The sequence below is a fragment of the Aegilops tauschii genome, chromosome 2 (genome assembly GCF_002575655.3).
Source record: "Aegilops tauschii subsp. strangulata cultivar AL8/78 chromosome 2, Aet v6.0, whole genome shotgun sequence".
NCBI classification, from domain to species: domain Eukaryota; kingdom Viridiplantae; phylum Streptophyta; class Magnoliopsida; order Poales; family Poaceae; genus Aegilops; species Aegilops tauschii.
In genome coordinates, this window is record NC_053036.3 from 552,563,903 (window position 1) to 552,582,927 (window position 19,025).

Below are 19,025 nucleotides of genomic sequence, written 5' to 3' on the forward strand. Positions count from 1 at the left end.
GGACGCCTAGGGCAGCACGTCGTCTAGTTTTTAGTGTTTAATTGATGTAATGTGGACTTTCACCGGCCTTCGTGGCCGGCTTTTATGTTTAATTAAATGCATGTATTTATTTTTAAAATGCTTGCAAGACTTTTTTTTGGCACACCGACGAAATGGGTCGGGCCAGCGTTGGGCGCTCGCGCCGACCCAAACACAGCGCCGGACGTTTGTGTCCGCCGGGCCGACCCAAACGGACAAAAGCGCCGTCCGTTTGGGTCGGCCCGTTGGAGTTGCTCTAAGGTAAAAAGTCTAAACTTATCATATTTTAGCAAACCAAGAACATCACACCAATATATACAGAAACACAGATCCTCAAAAGAATAAGGCTGATATGAATATTCCATAATACAAGATCATGTATTCTTTGGATACTTGCAATCTTGTAGGTAGTTGTAGCTCTACTTTCTGAGAGAATAACTACACCAGTGCATTCATAAAATATGGTAAGGGGGCAGAAGGCATGACCTACATTTCTCAACTTCCTATGGGTGAATAACATCAAAGATGCCAAATTCAAAGGGTGTGAGCTTTCCGTCTTTCTCGTGTCTGTCTCCTAATAATAACAGAAACAATAATAACCATATGATAGTCCTTTGCATTGACCTTTAGTATGGGCGCATTCTGTTATTTTCTGTCCCATCATTTTTGTGTGACAACCAAATTATGGTTTCATGACTTACCGCTATAATATTCTTGGCATAGCACAGGAACTAGGCTTCATGGGTCTTCGAGTTGCAGCTTCATGAACAAAGCCTCGCTCATTCAATCATCAGCTGTACCAAAAAGATAGGTATGTTCACCTCTAGTGTTTATTGCTAATGTTCGCTAGATGTAATTCCTGATTTTGCTTCTTTAAGTCTTAGTTGGTGAGATTAAACATCAAAAGATTCAGCCACCATGGATTTCATGTGCTTCATTTTACTGATCATCTTGCACTTACTGAGTTGATTACCATTACAAATTATTCCGTGCTACTAAACATTTTGCTGATTGGCTACTGAGCATGTGGTAGTTGAAGCACATTGTATCAAACATCAAATATGAATAGGATTAGGGAACAGAAAAAGATGGTAAGGGGTTTGTTAGGTCTGGAACAAGCAAAGTTGCTTCATGTCTTATTAATCATCCTATATGGGACTTCTCTACACGGAAGAACAGACAGCCACATTGCATAGCTTAAAACTCCACGGCTCTACCTCTTTTGCAACAACCAAAACAGCCAGGCCAACTGCAATTTCCACATCCGATCGAATTCTATCTGCTGCTGCTGCATTCCTGTTGAGTCATTTTTTCCCCTTAGTAAGTGCACTGCAAGTAATTACCATTTATATTTCAGCTCAAGATCAGTCCATATCTAAGATGCTACTGTATTTGTTATTCGATTTCCTCTTGCATTTGATTCTGTGTCAAAATCCTGTTCTTCAATGTATTTCTTTCTGTGCTCATCCTGTTTTCATATTGTGTTGGTTCTAGATTTGGATTGAAGGTGCCAGGCACTGTTTCGTCAAAATGATTGTTGGAGGTGACTATTTTGAAGGTTCCCATGATCACAATCTCATGACAGGATCTTTGACCCATGATTCTTCTCTGGCTCCTAAATGCAACGACAACACAAATATTGAGCTACAGAGATTCAAGGTGCAGTCGTTTTCTGCAGATATCCTTTCTGATTCGACCAATCTTTCTTCTGAAGCTGCAAGAGCAATCAACCACCTCCAGCATCAACTAGGAATTGGTTTGGAGCAGGATATGCCACCAGTGGAAACTGCGACCTGGGATACTTCTATCTGCACCATTCAAGACCAAATAATCAACCATCAGCTTAGCGAAGATCCACAAAACATATTGGTGCAACAACAGATTCAACAGTATGATGCTGCGCTTTATCCAAACAGTGGTTACACACCAGCACCTGATCTCTTAAACCTTCTCCACTGCACTGTGGCTCCAGTGTTCCCTGCAACAGCATCAGTCTTTGGTGATACAGCACTAAGTGGTGGTACCAACTATTTGGATCTTAATGGTGAGTTTACAGGAGTGGCAGCAATTCCTGACAGCGGATTAATGTACACTAGTGATCCGGCATTGCAGTTAGGGTACCATGCTGCCCCGTCTCACGCACTAAAGGATATCTGCCATTCACTGCCGCAAAATTACGGACTGTTCCCCAGTGAGGATGAAAGAGATGTCATGCTTGGGGTTGGAAGTGTCGGAGGAGATCTTTTTCAGGATATGGATGACAGGCAATTTGAAACTGTACTGGAGGGCAGAAGAGGGAAGGGTGAGTTCGGAAAGGGAAAAGGAAAAGCTAACTTTGCGACTGAGAGAGAGAGGAGGGAACAGCTAAATGTGAAGTATAAGACTTTAAGAATGCTCTTCCCCAATCCTACCAAGGTTTGTCTTCTTCATCATTTTGCAAATTTAGATGATTTAATGATTGTTGGATGTCCAGAATAGTCAACTATAGAAGCTAACCACTAGGGTATCTTCAATGATGCTAGATGTACGTAATACTTAATTAATAGAAGCTAACAATTCAAATTTCAGGCCACTTTACAGTTTTCATTGTTTTGTGAAGATAATTGAATTTCTGAATAACTTCATCCATTTATTCTCACTTCTCAGTGTGTTAAGACACTCAGAAGTGGCAACACCAAAGTACTATGCAGTCCAATAAACCCATGCTTTATAAAACATCAACAAAAACCCATTCGCAAAACTGTCATCTGTCTGATGTAGATTCAAAGAAACATGTGTTAGATAATATGCTTCTGATGAACTTTCTGTCGAATAGTCCTTCAAGCTTTGTTGCTACATTATATTCAGGCTGATACTGATATCCAATGGAACACAATTGCTATGAAATAGTTGCTCATTGTGCTGCTCTATAGTGACATACTATTACCCCATTTATCTTGATCGAGTCTGTTAGTACCTTCTAGTTAATTATGAAAGAAAATGAAAACAACCAATATTTCATATGTATATTAATTTTTTCATAAGACAGTATTATTGTCTTCTGCACTACTCTCCAGCAAAGTATTGACCTCTCTGGTGATCTAACCTTAACCGATTAGACAACACTTCCTGATTTACTCAACGAAAACGTAAACAATGTGACAGAACCACAAAAATCTTGGTTGCACCTTTTGGGGTACTGCTCATCTATGTTTGATATTGCACTAATGTGTTACAGAACTGTTCTCTAGAATGACAGGGCTTCAGTAGTAGGTGATGCCATTGAATACATAGATGAGCTGAATCGAACAGTGAAGGAACTGAAGATCCTAGTGGAACAGAAGTGGCATGGGACTAATAGGAGAAGGATAAGAAAGTTGGATGAAGAGGCGGCTGCTGATGGTGAAAGCTCATCGATGAGGCCAATGAGGGATGAGCAAGACAATCAGCTTGATGGGGCCATAAGAAGCTCATGGGTTCAGAGGAGGTCCAGGGAGTGCCATGTTGATGTTCGCATAGTGGAAAATGAAATAAACATCAAGCTCACAGAAAAGAAGAAGGCCAACTCCTCCCTGCTTCATGTTGCAAAGGTTCTTGACGAATTCCATCTTGAGATCATCCATGTGGTTGGAGGGATTATTGGTGATCACTACATATTCATGTTTAACACTAAGGTATTGATAGTATTATTTATTTTAAGTAGCATCAGGAACTCCTTTCCACATATTGCCGATTGTCATTGACAGTAATGTTCCATCATCCACAATAATGCAGGTGACTGAAGGTTCCTCAGTTTATGCTTGTGCAGTGGCAAAGAGGATCCTTCAGGCAGTGGATGCACAACACCAGGCACTTGACATATTCAACTAGGCATTAGCAACCATAGTAACTATTTGAAGAAGTCCCTAGTCTACTACTCTCCCTGGGGAGAGTCGTAATTTTATTTTCTGTCAGTTCTGTCCGTGAGGAAAGTTATCAGACCAGGCTTGGAGAGAACTTTGTCTTTACCATTAGCTAGCTCGGAAAACAAAGAAAATCTGGCATGTCTTAACTGTTTACGGATATCACTTATCTAGCTTTACTAGAAATGATTTGACTCTTTGCCTCAGTATTTGCTTCCATCATCTTTTCGTCTCATTTCGTTTGGAGTTGACTTCAAAATATAGTACCAAGATGATGATTTACACATGTCTGCATGGCCCACTATGTACTCTTTTACAGAAAGTGGCTTAGTGTGTTGCATTCACTGGTATCGGTATCACATCTCATAGGATATTACATGCATATGAAAACTTCGCAGAGATCCAAAATCAGTGCAGAACTTTCACAGGCTGGGCCGAATCCCTAGGTAAATCGAGTCGCATTGCGCGTGATAATCCGTGCGTAGTGGAATATGCCACCCAATACTCCAATAGTTGTCAAAACAATTGTCTTAGCTACAAGATGAGAAAAAGGCATGACGGTACGGTCTTACATTCTTAGTCCCATGCCATCACAGAGTTGGGACACGAGCAACACACACCCAACAATGCGAATGTATGACAAATCCAACGCTGCGGGGAAGCAGAGATGGCAATAGATCAGCATCCTTACCTCGCGCCAATGCCCCTCCGTCCGTGCCAATGCGGCAGATCTGCTCTGCTCGACTCGTGCAATGCCCCGAACACCTCGCGGGCACCACCCCGTCCCCGCAACGGCAAAGCCCCGGTCACGGCCCACAAGCGAATTGCAGTCACGCAGGAACGGCACGAGATGTGATGCCGTCCGTGGCACTCTGCGCCAGACCAGAATCAGATCAGGGGACTGAACATTTCCAAACTGCAATCATATTCTTGCAAACAACAACATTTTACCGGTGAGATCTGCAGGACCCGGGCGTGCGTCCGCTGCTTGCTTCGGCAGCTCCCGCACCGTCGATGCTGCTCGTGGAACGGCTGCTCGCCTGCATACAGTGCTAGGGCACTAGAGGCTCTCGAGCTACGGGAGGGCACGCCTGTGGTTCAGGTCGCCGAGGAAGGGGAAGAGGAGGAGTGCACGAGCACTTACCAGGTGGCAAAAGAAAATAAACCTGCTAGAGCATCTCCAATGGCAATCCGTAAATTTTGTCCCGCACCTGTCTGCGGATAGAGGATCAGTCCGCCATCACGGATGCAGGAGGCCGTCATCCAACGCTAGCCGCATACATTTTGGCAACGACTCAAACTAATCGGACGAAATTCGATTAAACACGACCGGATTTCATTACATTTACATCAACTAAGCGTAGCTCATCCGGCTAGGTCTAAATGGTCGGCGACGCCCGTTCCCTGTGTCCGCACATGAACCAAGAGAACTCAAGTTTCACCGTCTCTAGTTCTGCCTCAGTGCTCTCCAGCTCCGCCTCCGTAACCTCCGCCTCTGGAGGCCCGGGAAGTGAAGATGTCCACCTCCACATCGTCGCCAAGCGACTAATCAGCCGACGATGTTGAGCCCACCAAGCTTGGCTTCGACGGGAGGGGAGAAGCGGTGGCCTTTCTGGGACCAGAGCAGCGATAACCTACCGTGCACTACTCTTCCTCGCTGCTGGTGGCGCCCGCGGACGTGTCGGCTTCATGGTCGTCGCAGCAGGGCTCCTAAAACGGCCACGATATCCAAAAGCGTCCGGACTTGTGCGTGGACCATGATATGGGAGCCGGACATCGAACCATATATACCTCAAAGGCTCAAACGTCCGCATACATTTTAAACAGAATTTGAACAAACCGAACATCCGAATGTTTTCATTTAAATCGGGTCACATTCATTACATTTTTTTAGATATTTCATTAAACAAAACGTTCGAAAGTTAACCTAGTCTATATCTTCGCCAGCGTCCATGCTCCAAGTCCTTGTTGTTCCCCTCCATGTCCATGTCCGACGGGTCATGAGCCCTAGGAAGTGAAGTTGCGGGTTGCCAATGAGGAAGAGTAAGACATGAGACACGGACTGGCCCACATGGGACACGAGGCGCCGCCATTTTCCATTCCCTACTCTTCCTCATCAGAGTCCGTGCCCTGCACGTCGCCGGTGGAGGTGAGGTCCACGACGGACGTGGATGGACCAGCCTTGTGGGCGTAGTAGCGCAAACATGCGCAACTGCCGATGTTTTCGTCTGCAATCGCCAGCGCCGCTTTTTCGCGTACAACTGCGACACGACCGTGTTGTGGACGGCGCGAGTGTTGATCGCAGCCTCATAGAGCGTCCGCTGTTCGACGACGAAGTTCGGGTTCTCCGCAATCATGGCCGCCACAGCCTCCTCACTCGTGAACTCACCATAGATTTGGCCCTCCTCCAGCCAATGATGCACGAGAAGGGCGAGGTTATATCGATGCTCCTCCTATGCTTGCTAGAACACCGGCAACGGCTGCGGCGTCAGCTGCTCCTCCGCCATGACAGCTACGAAGTGCGCATGTGCCTTGCTCCATGGTGAAGTCAGCATGGACCGACGTGGGAGGGGGCGTCGGCTCGTAGTCGTTTTCCTCCGACGAGCTTGTCTGCAAGATGGCCTCTATTCGTCGGGCATGGCGGTCTTGCTAGTTGATAGCAAAGGCGACCACCTCGCTCCAGACCTCGTGGTCATGGCGGATGTGGTGCACGGAGGAGGAACTGGACCAGGCATGGTGTGGATTGAGCAGGGTGTGTACACGTATAAATAGCGGGCACCGACCAAGATACGTGGCGTGGTGTGTCCATGCGGACGCCAGAGTTGGTTTCTCGCCTGTCGCACCTGTTTAATGCCGGAAGGCGGGTGGATGGGGCAGGCGGTATGAATGCGGTAGATAGCCGTCCTGTTCCGTCCAGTCACTTCTCTCCGGCATTGAACAAGCGTGGGGATGATATCTACTACACAACCTTCTTCTTGTAAACGTTGTTGGGCCTCCAAGTGCAGAGATTTGTAGACAGTAGCAAATTTCTCTCAAGTGGATGACCTAAGTTTATCAATCCATGGGAGGCGTAGGTTGAAGATGGTCTCTCTCAAACAACCCTGCAACCAAATAACAAAGAATCTCTTGTGTCCCCAACACACCCAATATAATGGTAAATTGTATAGTTGCACTAGTTCGGCGAAGAGATGGTGATACAAGTGCAATATGGATGGTAGATATAGGTTTTTGTAATCTGAAATTATAAAAACAGCAAGGTAACTAATGATAAAAGTGAGCACAAACGGTATTGCAATGCGTTGAAACAAGGCCTAGGGTTCATACTTTCACTAGTTCAAGTTCTCTCAACAATAATAACATAATTGGATCATATAACTATCCCTCAACATGCAACAAATAGTCACTCCAAAGTCACTAATAGTGGAGAACAAACGAAGAGATTATTGTAGGGTACAAAAACACCTCAAAGTTATCCTTTCTGATCGATCTATTCAAGAGTCCGTAGTAAAATAACACGAAGCTATTCTTTCCGTTCGATCTATCATAGAGTTCGTACTAGAATAACACCTTAAGACACAAATCAACCAAAACCCTAATGTAACCTAGATACTCCAATGTCACCTCAAGTATCCACGGGTATGATTATATGATATGCAACACACAATCTCAGATTCATCTATTCAACCAACACATAGAACTTCAAAGAGTGCCCCAAAGTTTCTACCGGAGAGTCAAGACGAAAACGTGTGCCAACCCCTATGCATAAGTTCACAAGGTCACTGAACCCGCAAGTTGATCACCAAAACATACATCAAGTAGATCACGTGAATATCCCATTGTCACCACAGATAAGCACATGCAAGACATATATCAAGTGTTCTCAAATTCTTAAAGACTCAATCCGATAAGATAACTTCAAAGGGAAAACTCAATCCATTACAAGAGAGTAGAGGGGGAGAAACATCATAAGATCCAACTATAATAGCAAAGCTCACGATACATCAAGATCGTGCCAAATCAAGAACACGAGAGAGAGAGAGATATCAAACACATAGCTACTTGTACATACCCTCAGTCCCGAGGGTGAACTACTCCCTCCTCGTCATGGAGAGCGTCGGGATGATGAAGATGGCCACCGGTGATGGATCCCCCTCCGGCAGGGTGCCGAAACAGGGTCCCGATTGGTTTTTGGTGGCTACATAGGCTTGCGGCGGCGGAACTCCTGATCTAGGTTATTTTCTGGAGGTTTCTGTATATAGGAATTTTTGGCGTAGGTCTCACGTCAGGGGGGTCTCCGAGTCGACCACGAGATAGGACGGCGCGCCCCTCCCCCTCGTGGACGGCCCGGGACTCTTCTGGCCCAACTCGTTCACTCCGGGGGCTTCTTTTGGTCCATAAAAAATCATCAAAAATTGGCACGTCAATTGGACTCCGTTTATATTCCTTTTCTGTAAAACTCAAAAACAAGAAAAAACAGAAAACTGGCATTGGGCTCTAGGTTAATAGGTTAGTCCCAAAAATCATATAAAATAGCATATAAATGCATATAAAACATCCTAGATGGATAATATAATAGTATGGAACAATCAAAAATTATAGATACGTTGGAGACGTATCAAGGGACCAAGAAGCAGGCGTGGGCAGTGCTCTCGGCCGGTGCGCCACTTTAATGTCGGCTCCAGTGACCGGTCGCGTCCACTCTAGATCGGTGTGAATGCGACACTTTTGGGCTGTCATGTATCCGGCGTGGAAGAGCAGCGGTGAGTTCACGCGGGAGAGGGCGAGGGCGCGAGAGATGATTTTGGGTGGGACTGGAGGTCGATGTGTACGTGGCGGCAGTCCAAACGCGCGCAAAGCCCCTGTTTGTTTCTGGTTTACGTGAAAACGGACGCGCGGACTGATGTGGACAGATGGGGCGCCTTGGATAGTAAAGTACGTACGGATAGCTCGGTCCGGATTTTTGCGTGCAATTTGAGGATCCGCATTAGAGATGTCCTTAAGTTGCATGTATCGCAGCAATATTTGGTTCTAAGAAAATTACTAGGATTTGGTTATACGAAAAACTACATTTGAACTAATGTTAACTTTTTCTTAGACATACGCTTGGGTCCACGCATCAGAATATCATACTCCATCAATTTCATTATGTCATAATAGATTTCTGAAAAATCAAACTTTATAAAGTTCTAGAGATGATTTCTTGCATCTACGAACCAAATATATATAATATGAAAACATGTCCCATGATGCATCTAATGGTATGTATTTTTGTATTTATATGTAGATATTTTTCTATATAAATTTAGTCGAGATTTGTTAAGTTTTACATTTGAGAAAAAACTATATACACTGCATTATGGAATGGAGAGAATATTTCCTTATCATCCACCTTATTCTCACAATTTGAGCCAGCTTGGCCCCATTATGAAATGATTCCGCTACTATAACCGATTCATGCTTTTTTTCCTTAGCAGCTAGCACCAAGTTTTGACCAACATTGGCCATGCTCAAGTGCTTGGATCAACATCCAGCTATTCAATTTTTTTATCTTGTGTATAATAATGTATTAAAGCTTGCATTGAAGTCACACTAAAGTTGCATGGTTTGAGAATGATAAATTTAGGCTAACCAAGGTATAGATTTAGGTGACTGGGATTTATGAAAAATTTAGGCAACCAGAAATTAGCAATTTTGGTTTTAGTTTCCATTAGAAAGTCTGGATCTGGTTCATTTAAGTGGAATCGGGCAAAGCAAAATGGTTGGTTCAATAATATGGTGTGATATCTTATGATTCTAGTCTAATTGTTAGATTTTGGATGACTCACATGTAATGTATTCCCAAACACATGGTCAGCCCAAATTTCAAATCAAAAACATTGCTTGGTTGCAGCAATGTTTGGAACTTTATTTGTCAAAACTTACCATATCCCACGTCAGTTACACGTAAAACACAATCGTTCCAAAAAAAAACCTAAGTAGAAAGAAGGAACTTTCCAACAAACCGTACACAAACTTAGATGAGTGGTTTACTCTTCCTAACAATTTTTTAAAATAAGTGCTCATGTTGTCACCCTCCTTATCAACGACGAGAAAAACAATGATCGACCACTCTATGGCAAAGACAATGGTAGAGGAAGATATTATTGATGCTGCTAAGAGTATTGATGATTGATGTTGTTAAACTCAGGTGGGTAACTCCCTGGACTTGTGTGTAGAGTAATGGGAGTATCGTGTCTATCTCCCACTACTAGCATACACCGTGAAGTGTGCTACTCATGGGCATTAAGAGACGACCGTGCGTGCATGGGTAACTTGTGCACCCATGCAGAGTTACGTCTATTCGGGTAGCCGTGTCCGCGTTTATGGACGACTTGAAGATTCTTGCTTGATTATGGAAAACTTTATTTGTTACTATAAAATTGCCAAGATAAGTGTGAGTGCGTTTGATTGCCTCTTCGCAGGTGAGTCGGGGGAGGATTCATGGTGGTGTATTGATGTGATGCTTAGTCAGATGGAATCATGTGCCCTCTCTTACCTCTTGGTAGACATAGCTTTAGTAGCAGTATTTTGTAGTATGCTAGAGCTTGTTGCAGCCAAACAACATATACCCCTTGCCTTCATAATAGCGCATATATAATTAGTTTTGATGTAAGTCTTGCGAGTACAGTTGGGTATTCACCTTGCTTTATTTTTTCTTTTTATCTAGATGCTGCAAATCAAACGGTAGCATTTGGAACAATTGATCTCTAGTGGTGAAGGGCGACGTCAGCTGTGACTATTCAATGCAATGGTCTAGGAAGGGTTATGGTCGCCATCTGCTTTTCATTGACCTTCTTAAGGCATTTTTCAAACTTACATGTCTAAGGTGTATTTTCATTTCAATCGTGTGAGCTGCAACTTAGTTGTGATACCCTTATCTGTATTAATTTATTAAACTTTACTCATTTCAAAAAAAATTACTGTGTTGTGTGTGTATTCCACTTATATGGTTGAGTTGTGTTGTGTTACTTGTTGTTCTCACCCACACGACGTGCATGTTGCTTGTATGGTTTTAACGTTCACGGTGTATGGAGGGGCTTGGAATTTTTTATATACATTTGCTAGTGGAATTACTAGATTTGCATATCTCTACTATCAGGTCCCAACAATAGGGAACTAGTAGTTGTGTCAAAAGCTCTTCAACTTGTAGGACACTATTCACAGCTGCCACAAAAAACTAGTTGTGTGGGAAGTTCTTTAACTTGCAGGACACGAAAGAACCTAGTTCTTCACCAACTGTTGGAATTCATACTCGATGCGTGGGAACCGGTTCAACTGAAGAACATAGGGCAATCCTCAAAAACCGAGTTTCCCAACTACTTGTTGAAGAAGTTAATGGCAATGACATATTGAAGAATTACACTTGCCACACCGATTCCTAACAATAGCTTGGTTCCACCGATGGCAATGTTTGAATGAGGCTTTTTTTTGCAAAACTTGCCATATCCAATCAAACACGCACAATGACTTCAAATGATCTACTCAATTTTTTAACTATTCAATAAAATATTTCATATCACACTCTCACTCAATGATGGAGGTCCAGGAGGATCCTCGGGCGGGATGAGCCTCAAGTGGGAAGTAACTTAGACTATTTCATGCATATATTACTAATCTATATTACTACCTTCATAGTGGATAGTAACATATATGTGGTATCTGATACGTCTCCGTCGTATCTACTTTTCCAAACACTTTTGCCCTTGTTTTGGACTCTAACTTGCATGATTTGAATGGAACTAACCCGGACTGACGCTGTTTTCAGCAGAATTGCCATGGTGTTATTTATGTGCAGAAACAGAAGTTCTCGGAATGACCTGAAACTCCACGGAACTTATTTTTGGAAAATATTAAAAATACTAGAAGAAGAATCCACGTTAGGGGGGCCTCCACCTGTCCACGAGGGTGGGGGCGCGCCTGCCCCCCCCCCCTGGGCGCCCCTGCCTCGTGGGCCCCCTATTGCTCCACCGACCTCAACTCCAACTCCATATATTCGTGTTCGGGGAGAAAATAATCAGAGAGAAGGATTCATCGCGTTTTACGATATGGAGCCGCCGCCAAGCCCTAAAACCTCTCGGGAGGGCTGATCTGGAGTCCGTTCGGGGCTCCGGAGAGGGGAATCCGTCGCCGTCATCATCATCAATCATCCTCCATCACCAATTTCATGATGCTCACCATCGTGCGTGAGTAATTCCATCGTAGGCTTGCTGGACGGTGATGGGTTGGATGAGATTTATCATGTAATCGAGTTAGTTTTGTTAGGGTTTGATCCCTAGTATCCACTATGTTCTGAGATTAATGTTGCTATGACTTTGCCATGCTTAATGCTTGTCACTAGGGCCCGAGTGCCATGATTTCAGATCTGAACCTATTATGTTTTCATGAATATATGTGAGTTCTTGATCCTATCTTACAAGTCTATAGTCACCTACTATGTGTTATGATCCGGCAACCCCGAAGTGACAATAATCGGGACCACTCCCGGTGATGACCATAGTTTGAGGAGTTCATGTATTCACTATGTGTTAATGCTTTGGTCCGGTACTCTATTAAAAGGAGGCCTTAATATCCCTTAGTTTCCGTTAGGACCCCGCTGCCATGGGTGTTGGGGAACGTAGTAATTTCAAAAAAAAATCCTACGCACACGCAAGATCATGGTGATGCATAGCAACGAGAGGGGAGAGTGTTGTCCACGTACCCTCGTAGACCGACAGCGGAAGCGTTATCACAACGCGGTTGATGTAGTCGTACGTCTTCACGATCCGACCGATCAAGTACCGAACGTACGGCACCTCCGAGTTCTACACACGTTCAGCTCGATGACGTCCCTCGAACTCCGATCCAGCCGAGTGTTGAGGGAGAGTTTCGTCAGCACGACGGCGTGGTGACGATGATGATGTTCCACCGACGCAGGGCTTCGCCTAAGCTCCGCAACGGTATTATCGAGGTGTAATATGGTGGAGGGGGCACCGCACACGGCTAAGAGATCTCAAGGATCAATTGTTGTGTCTCTGGGGTGCCCCCCTGCCCCCGTATATAAAGGAGCAAGGGAGGAGGAGGCCGGCCCTAGGAGGGGGCGCACCAAGTGTGGAGTCCTACTAGGACTCCCTAGTCCTAGTAGGATTCCACCTCCCATATGGGATAGGAAAAGAGGAAGGGAAAAAGAGAAGGAAGGAAGGGGGCGCCCCCCTTCCCTAGTCCAATTCGGACCAGACCAAGGGGAGGGGTGCGGCCACCCTTGAGGCCCTTTTCCTTCTTTCCCGTATGGCCCAATAAGGCCCAATACGTATTCCCGTAACTCTCCGGTACTCCGAAAAATACCCGAATCACTCGGAACCTTTCCGAAGTCCGAATATAGTCGTCCAATATATCGATCTTTACGTCTCGGCCATTTCGAGACTCCTCGTCATGTCCCCGATCTCATCCGGGACTCCGAACTCCTTGGTATATCAAAACTCAATAAAACCGTCATCGTAACGTTAAGCGTGCGGACCCTATGGGTTCGAGAACTATGTAGACATGACCGAGACACGTCTCCGGTCAATAACCAATAGCGGGACCTGGATGCCCATATTGGCTCCCACATATTCTATGAAGATCTTTATCGGTCAGACCGCATAACAACATACGTTGTTCCCTTTGTCATCGGTATGTTACTTGCCCGAGATTCGATCGTCGGTATCTCGATACCTAGTTCAATCTCGTTACCGGCAAGTCTCTTTACTCGTTCCGTAATACATCATCCCGCAACTAACTCATTAGTCACAATGCTTGCAAGGCTTATAGTGATGTGCATTACCGAGTGGGCCCAGAGATACCTCTCCGACAATTGGAGTGACAAATCCTAATCTCGAAATACGCCAACCCAACAAGTACCTTTGGAGACACCTGTAGAGCACCTTTATAATCACCCATTTACGTTGTGACGTTTGGTAGCACACAAAGTGTTCCTCCGGTAAACGGGAGTTGCATAATCTCATAGTCATAGGAACATGTATAAGTCATGAAGAAAGCAATAGCAACATACTAAACAATCGAGTGCAAAGCTAACGGAATGGGTCAAGTCAATCACGTCATTCTCCTAATGAGGTGATCCCGTTAATCAAATGACAACTCATGTCTATGGCTAGGAAACATAACCATCTTTGATTAACGAGCTAGTCAAGTAGAGGCATACTAGTGACACTCTTGTTTGTCTATGTATTCACACATGTATTATGTTTCCGGTTAATACAATTCTAGCATGAATAATAAACATTTATCATGATATAAGGAAATATATAATACTTTATTATTGCCTCTAGGGCATATTTCCTTCAGTCTCCCACTTGCACTAGAGTCAATAATCTAGTTCACATCGCCATGTGATTTAACATCAATAATTCACATCACCATGTGATTAACACCCATAGTTCACATCTCTATGTGACAAACACTCAAAGGGTTTACTAGAGTCAATAATCTAGTTCACATCGCTATGTGATTAACACCCAAAGAGTACTAAGGTGTGATCATGTTTTGATTGTGAGATAATTTTAGTCAACGGGTCTGTCACATTCAGATCCGTATGTATTTTGCAAATTTCTATGTCTACAATGCTCTGCACGGAGCTACTCTAGCTAATTGCTCCCACTTTCAATATGTATCTAGACCGAGACTTAGAGTCATCTAGATTTAGCTTTGCCTGATCACCCTCTTAAGAAAAATGAAATACTTGATATTTTTTATAATGGACTAACCGATGCTTCTAGAGATTACCTGGATAGTTGTGCTGGTTCTGTTTTTAGGGAAAGAACACCGGATGAAGCTGAAATTCTATTGAATAATATGTTGACAAATGAAAATAATTGGACACTTCCTGAGCCAACTCCTGAGCCTATTCCTAAACCAACTCCGAAGAAAAGTGGTGTTCTATTTCTCAGTCCTGAAGATATGCAAGAGGCAAAGAAATCTATGAAAGAAAAAGGTATAAAAGCTGAAGATGTTAAGAATTTACCACCTATTGAAGAAATACATGGTCTTAATTCACCGCCTATTGAAGAAGTATATGGTCTTAATCCATTACCTATTGAAGAAACTCATGGTCTTGATAACCCGACACAGGTAGTAAAGGTAAATTCTCTCTATAGATATGATAAAGCTGAAATTCCTCCTACTAAGTTTGCTAGCCAATGTTTGTATGAGTTTGATAACTTTATTGTCAAGCAAGAAGACTTCAATGCTTATTTTGGTAGACAATTAAAACAAAATGCTTATATGATTGAACACTTGGGTGATTATATGTCTAGAGTTAAAGGTGAACTTAAACTCATTAGTAAACATGCTTCTATGGTTACCACTCAAGTAGAACAAGTACTTAAAGCTCAAAATGATTTGCTCAATGAAATGAACAATAAGAACAATGATTATGCTGTTAGAGTGGCTACTAGAACTAGTAAAATGACTCAGGAACCTTTGTATCCTGAAGGCCATCCTAAGAGAACTGAGCAAGATTCTCAGAGAAATAATATAGATGCACCTAGTTCCTCTAAAAAGAAGAAAAAGAAAAATGATAGGACTTTGCATGCTTCTAGTGAACCTATTGCTGAAACACCTGAGAATCCAAATGATATTTCTATTCTGATGCTGAAACACAATCTGGTAATGAACATGAACCTAGTGATAATGTTAATGATAATGTTCATGATGATGCTCAACCTAGCAGTGATAATGATGTAGAAATTGAACCTGCTGTTGATCTTGATAACCCACAATCAAAGAATCAACGTTATGATAAGAGAGACTTTGTTGCTAGGAAGCACGGTAAAGAAAGAGAACCATGGGTTCATAAACCCATGCCTTTTCCTCCCAAACCATCCAAGAAAAAGGATGATGAGGATTTTGAGCGCTTTGCTGAAATGATTAGACCTATCTTTTTGCGTATGCGATTAACTGATATGCTAAAAATGAATTCTTATGCTAAGTATATGAAAGAAATTGTTACTAATAAGAGAAAGATACCGGAAGCTGAAATTTCCATCATGCTTGCTAATTATACTTTTAAGGGTGGAATACCTAAGAAACTAGGAGATCCAAGAGTACCAACTATACCATGCTCCATTAAAAGAAACTATGTTAAAACTGCTTTATGTGATTTTGGAGTCGGTGTTAGTGTTATGCCTCTCTCTTTATATCGTAGACTTGATTTGAATAATTTGACACCTACTGAAATATCTTTGCAAATGGCTGATAAATCAACTGCTATACCTGTCGGTATTTGTGAGGATGTGCCTGTTGTAGTTGCAAACGTTACTATTTTAACGGACTTTGTTATTCTTGATATTCCCGAGGACGATAGTATGACTATTATTCTTGGAAGACCTTTTTTGAATACTGCAGGGGATGTTATTGATTAGAACAAAGGCAATGTCACTTTTCATGTTAATGGTAATGAGCACACGATACAATTCCCGAGGAAACAAGCTCAAGTTCACAGTATCAATTCTATTGGAAAAATTCCATCGATTATTTTTGGAGGTTTCAAATTTCCTCTTCCTACTGTCAAGAAGAAATATGATATTCTTATTATTGGGGATGTGCATATCCCCGTTGAGGTAACATAGTGTTATTCGAAATTTCTCCGGTTTCATGCGATTCGGAATGAGTTTGTTAACAAGACCTGATCAACCTTGTTAGTCGATTCCTTTTGATGAGCATGAGATGGATGAAACTAGAAAGAACAACCTTCTGTACCCTCCTTTTACTTTCTGTTATTAGTTGAAATAAAGTAAAAATAGTATTTTTCTGTCTGTTTTCTGAATTATCCGTGCAATATAAAAATACCCCAAAAATAAAAGTTCTCCAAATGCCCTGAAATTGGAATATGATTTTTTCTGGAATATTTGAGAATATCTGGCACTGAGAACACAGCAGGGGGAACAAGCACCTGGCCACGAGGGTCCAGGGCGCGCCCCCTGCCTCGTGGGCCCACGGTGGCTCCCCTCCACTTATTCCAGCCACCACACACTTCTTCTTCCTCCCCAAAAAATCACCATCCAGCTCAAGCACGAGTTCTAGCTCATTTTGCTGCGATTTTCGATCTCCTTGCTCAAAGCACCTCTCACAAAACTGCTTTGGGAGATTGTTCCTTGGTATGTGACTCCTCCAATGGTCCAATTATTTTTTGTTCTAGTGCTTTATTCATTGCAAATTTGTGCTGCCTAGGTGACCATGTTCTTGAGCTTGCATGTCAAATTTATATGGTTCCAAGTAGTTATAATGCATGATATAGTCTCTAGGCACTTGTAGGAGTAGTTGCTATCAATTTTGTTGAGCTTGGTTCACTTTTATTTGAAGTTACTAAAAATTTCAGAAATTTTTTAGAGGAAGAAATATGTTTAGGAAAATGTACCAAGGTGGCCCTTCAAGGAAGCAAGGACCCAGGCTCGCAATGCGCGATGCCGATGATGAGCCACCAAGGAACGCTCCAGTGCGGCCTTGTGAATGGCCTTCAGAAGGCTTTATGGATCGAGCGGGAATCAAGGAAGAATTTAACGCATATTTGCGTAACGCTGATCTTGTGAGCTTCGAGGAGGAAAAGTGCCGTCAGTACCACTATCTCACTAGTTCCTTTGTGAGGAGGTTTGAATTTTCATCTTCACACAATTCTCAAACTGTCCTGTTTGATCTTTATGAACAATCTTATACTATGGACTTAGAGGATTTTACCACTGCCTGCAAACTTCCACAATGGGGTAGCCCTCGTGAACCTCGCAAATCTGAGTTTAGAGATTTTCTTGCCAGTATAACTGTGGGTGAATCTAGAGATATAGCACAAGCTACCATAGGGAGCATTCATTTTCCTGCTATACATTATTTTGCTCTCTTCATAGGTAGGTGCATAAATGGTAAAGATGAAGCATGTCATATGTGGGTCCCTGACCTCAGTATTCTTAGGAGTGCTGTGTTAGGAGACAAATCTTATAATTTGGGGGCTATTGTTGCGCGTAGGTTGCATCACAATAGATTTAATGGAGATTTCTTTGGTGGAATTTATGCAACCCGCTTAGCTGATTTTCTTGGTGTAACCATACGTGATGATGATATTGAACTGCCTCCTACTTATCTAGACTTTAATGCTATGGTTCACCATCAATTTGTTGAGAGGAATGAACCGCCTCTCCAGTACCGACTAATCTTTGACAGGCGTCACGCTGTCAATATTGTCCTCCCTGCTCCCGCTTTCTTTGACTTTTAGGAAAAAAGTGAGACATTACATAACCAGAGAGGAGGCGGAGGAGTATAAGAGGAGGGCTGAGATAGCTCGCCTCCAAGCTGCAGCACACGATGCAATGACCGATGCATCTCATTACGACCCCAACTATAACTTTGGATATCCGCCAGGCCATCTGTGGCAATAAACCAACTTAGGCCAAAAGCCTAAGCTTGGGGGAGTACGTATTTCTCACCGACATTACATTCATGTTCACACACTCATTGCTAGATGTCGGTGCTCATACTTTTTCACTGTAATATCCATGCTAGTTTATTTTCCTTTTCCCTGCTTTCTTCTTGTGTGTTTGATAAACCTTAAGAACAAAACCAAAAAATTAGTGTAGTTTTTAGTTAGTTTACTTTTCTTGCTGTAGTAGTAATAATTAAAAGAAAACCCAAAAATATTTCCCGTTCTTATTTTGCTTGTTGGGAGCTTTCCCGTGTAAATAGTTTTATTTCTTTTCTTTTCTTTGGGGGGCGATAGGAGAAGACCATAATTAAATTATTGAAGTGGCTCTTATATGCATTATTGTCGATTTAACCAAGAGCCCATATTGCCTTATCTTCTCCTGTTTATTGAATGCTTGCGGATTCCAGCTTAGTCCAATGCACGTGCACTATTATTATTATTCACATCGTTCGGTCGTGCAAGTGAAAGGCAATTATGATGATATATGATGGACTGATTGAGATGAGAGAAGCTGGTATGAACTCGACCTCTCTTGTTTTTGTAAATATGATTAGTTCATCATTCCTGATTCAGCCTATTATGAATAAACATGTCTGCAATGACAATTAGAGATTATAGTTGCTCGTGCCATGCTTAATTAGCTA

The 19,025-nt window shown here is 42.8% G+C and overlaps 1 protein-coding gene and 1 long non-coding RNA gene across 3 annotated transcripts; one reads left to right on the forward strand and one right to left on the reverse strand.

The window, feature by feature from the left end:
- The first annotated feature begins 1,518 nt into the window (after window positions 1–1,518).
- Window positions 1,519–4,089, forward strand: LOC109737423 (transcription factor EAT1-like). Its single transcript, XM_040399703.3, has 3 exons — window positions 1,519–2,433; window positions 3,249–3,671; window positions 3,772–4,089. Exons 1-3 carry the CDS (start codon window positions 1,549–1,551, stop codon window positions 3,865–3,867), a joined length of 1,404 nt encoding a protein of 467 aa, XP_040255637.1. The 5' UTR covers window positions 1,519–1,548; the 3' UTR covers window positions 3,868–4,089.
- On the reverse strand, window positions 1,539–5,303 carry LOC120973710 (uncharacterized). 2 transcript variants are annotated; one of them, XR_012203290.1, is made up of 3 exons: window positions 4,851–4,926; window positions 4,591–4,771; window positions 1,539–1,826 (listed from the first exon to the last, which is right to left on the reverse strand). It is a non-coding gene; the product is annotated as an uncharacterized lncRNA (long non-coding RNA). The 2 variants fall into 2 exon arrangements; XR_005769038.2 differs by lacking the exon at window positions 1,539–1,826 and having other exon boundaries at window positions 4,374–4,771; window positions 4,851–5,303.
- Window positions 5,304–19,025: the final 13,722 nt, after the last annotated feature.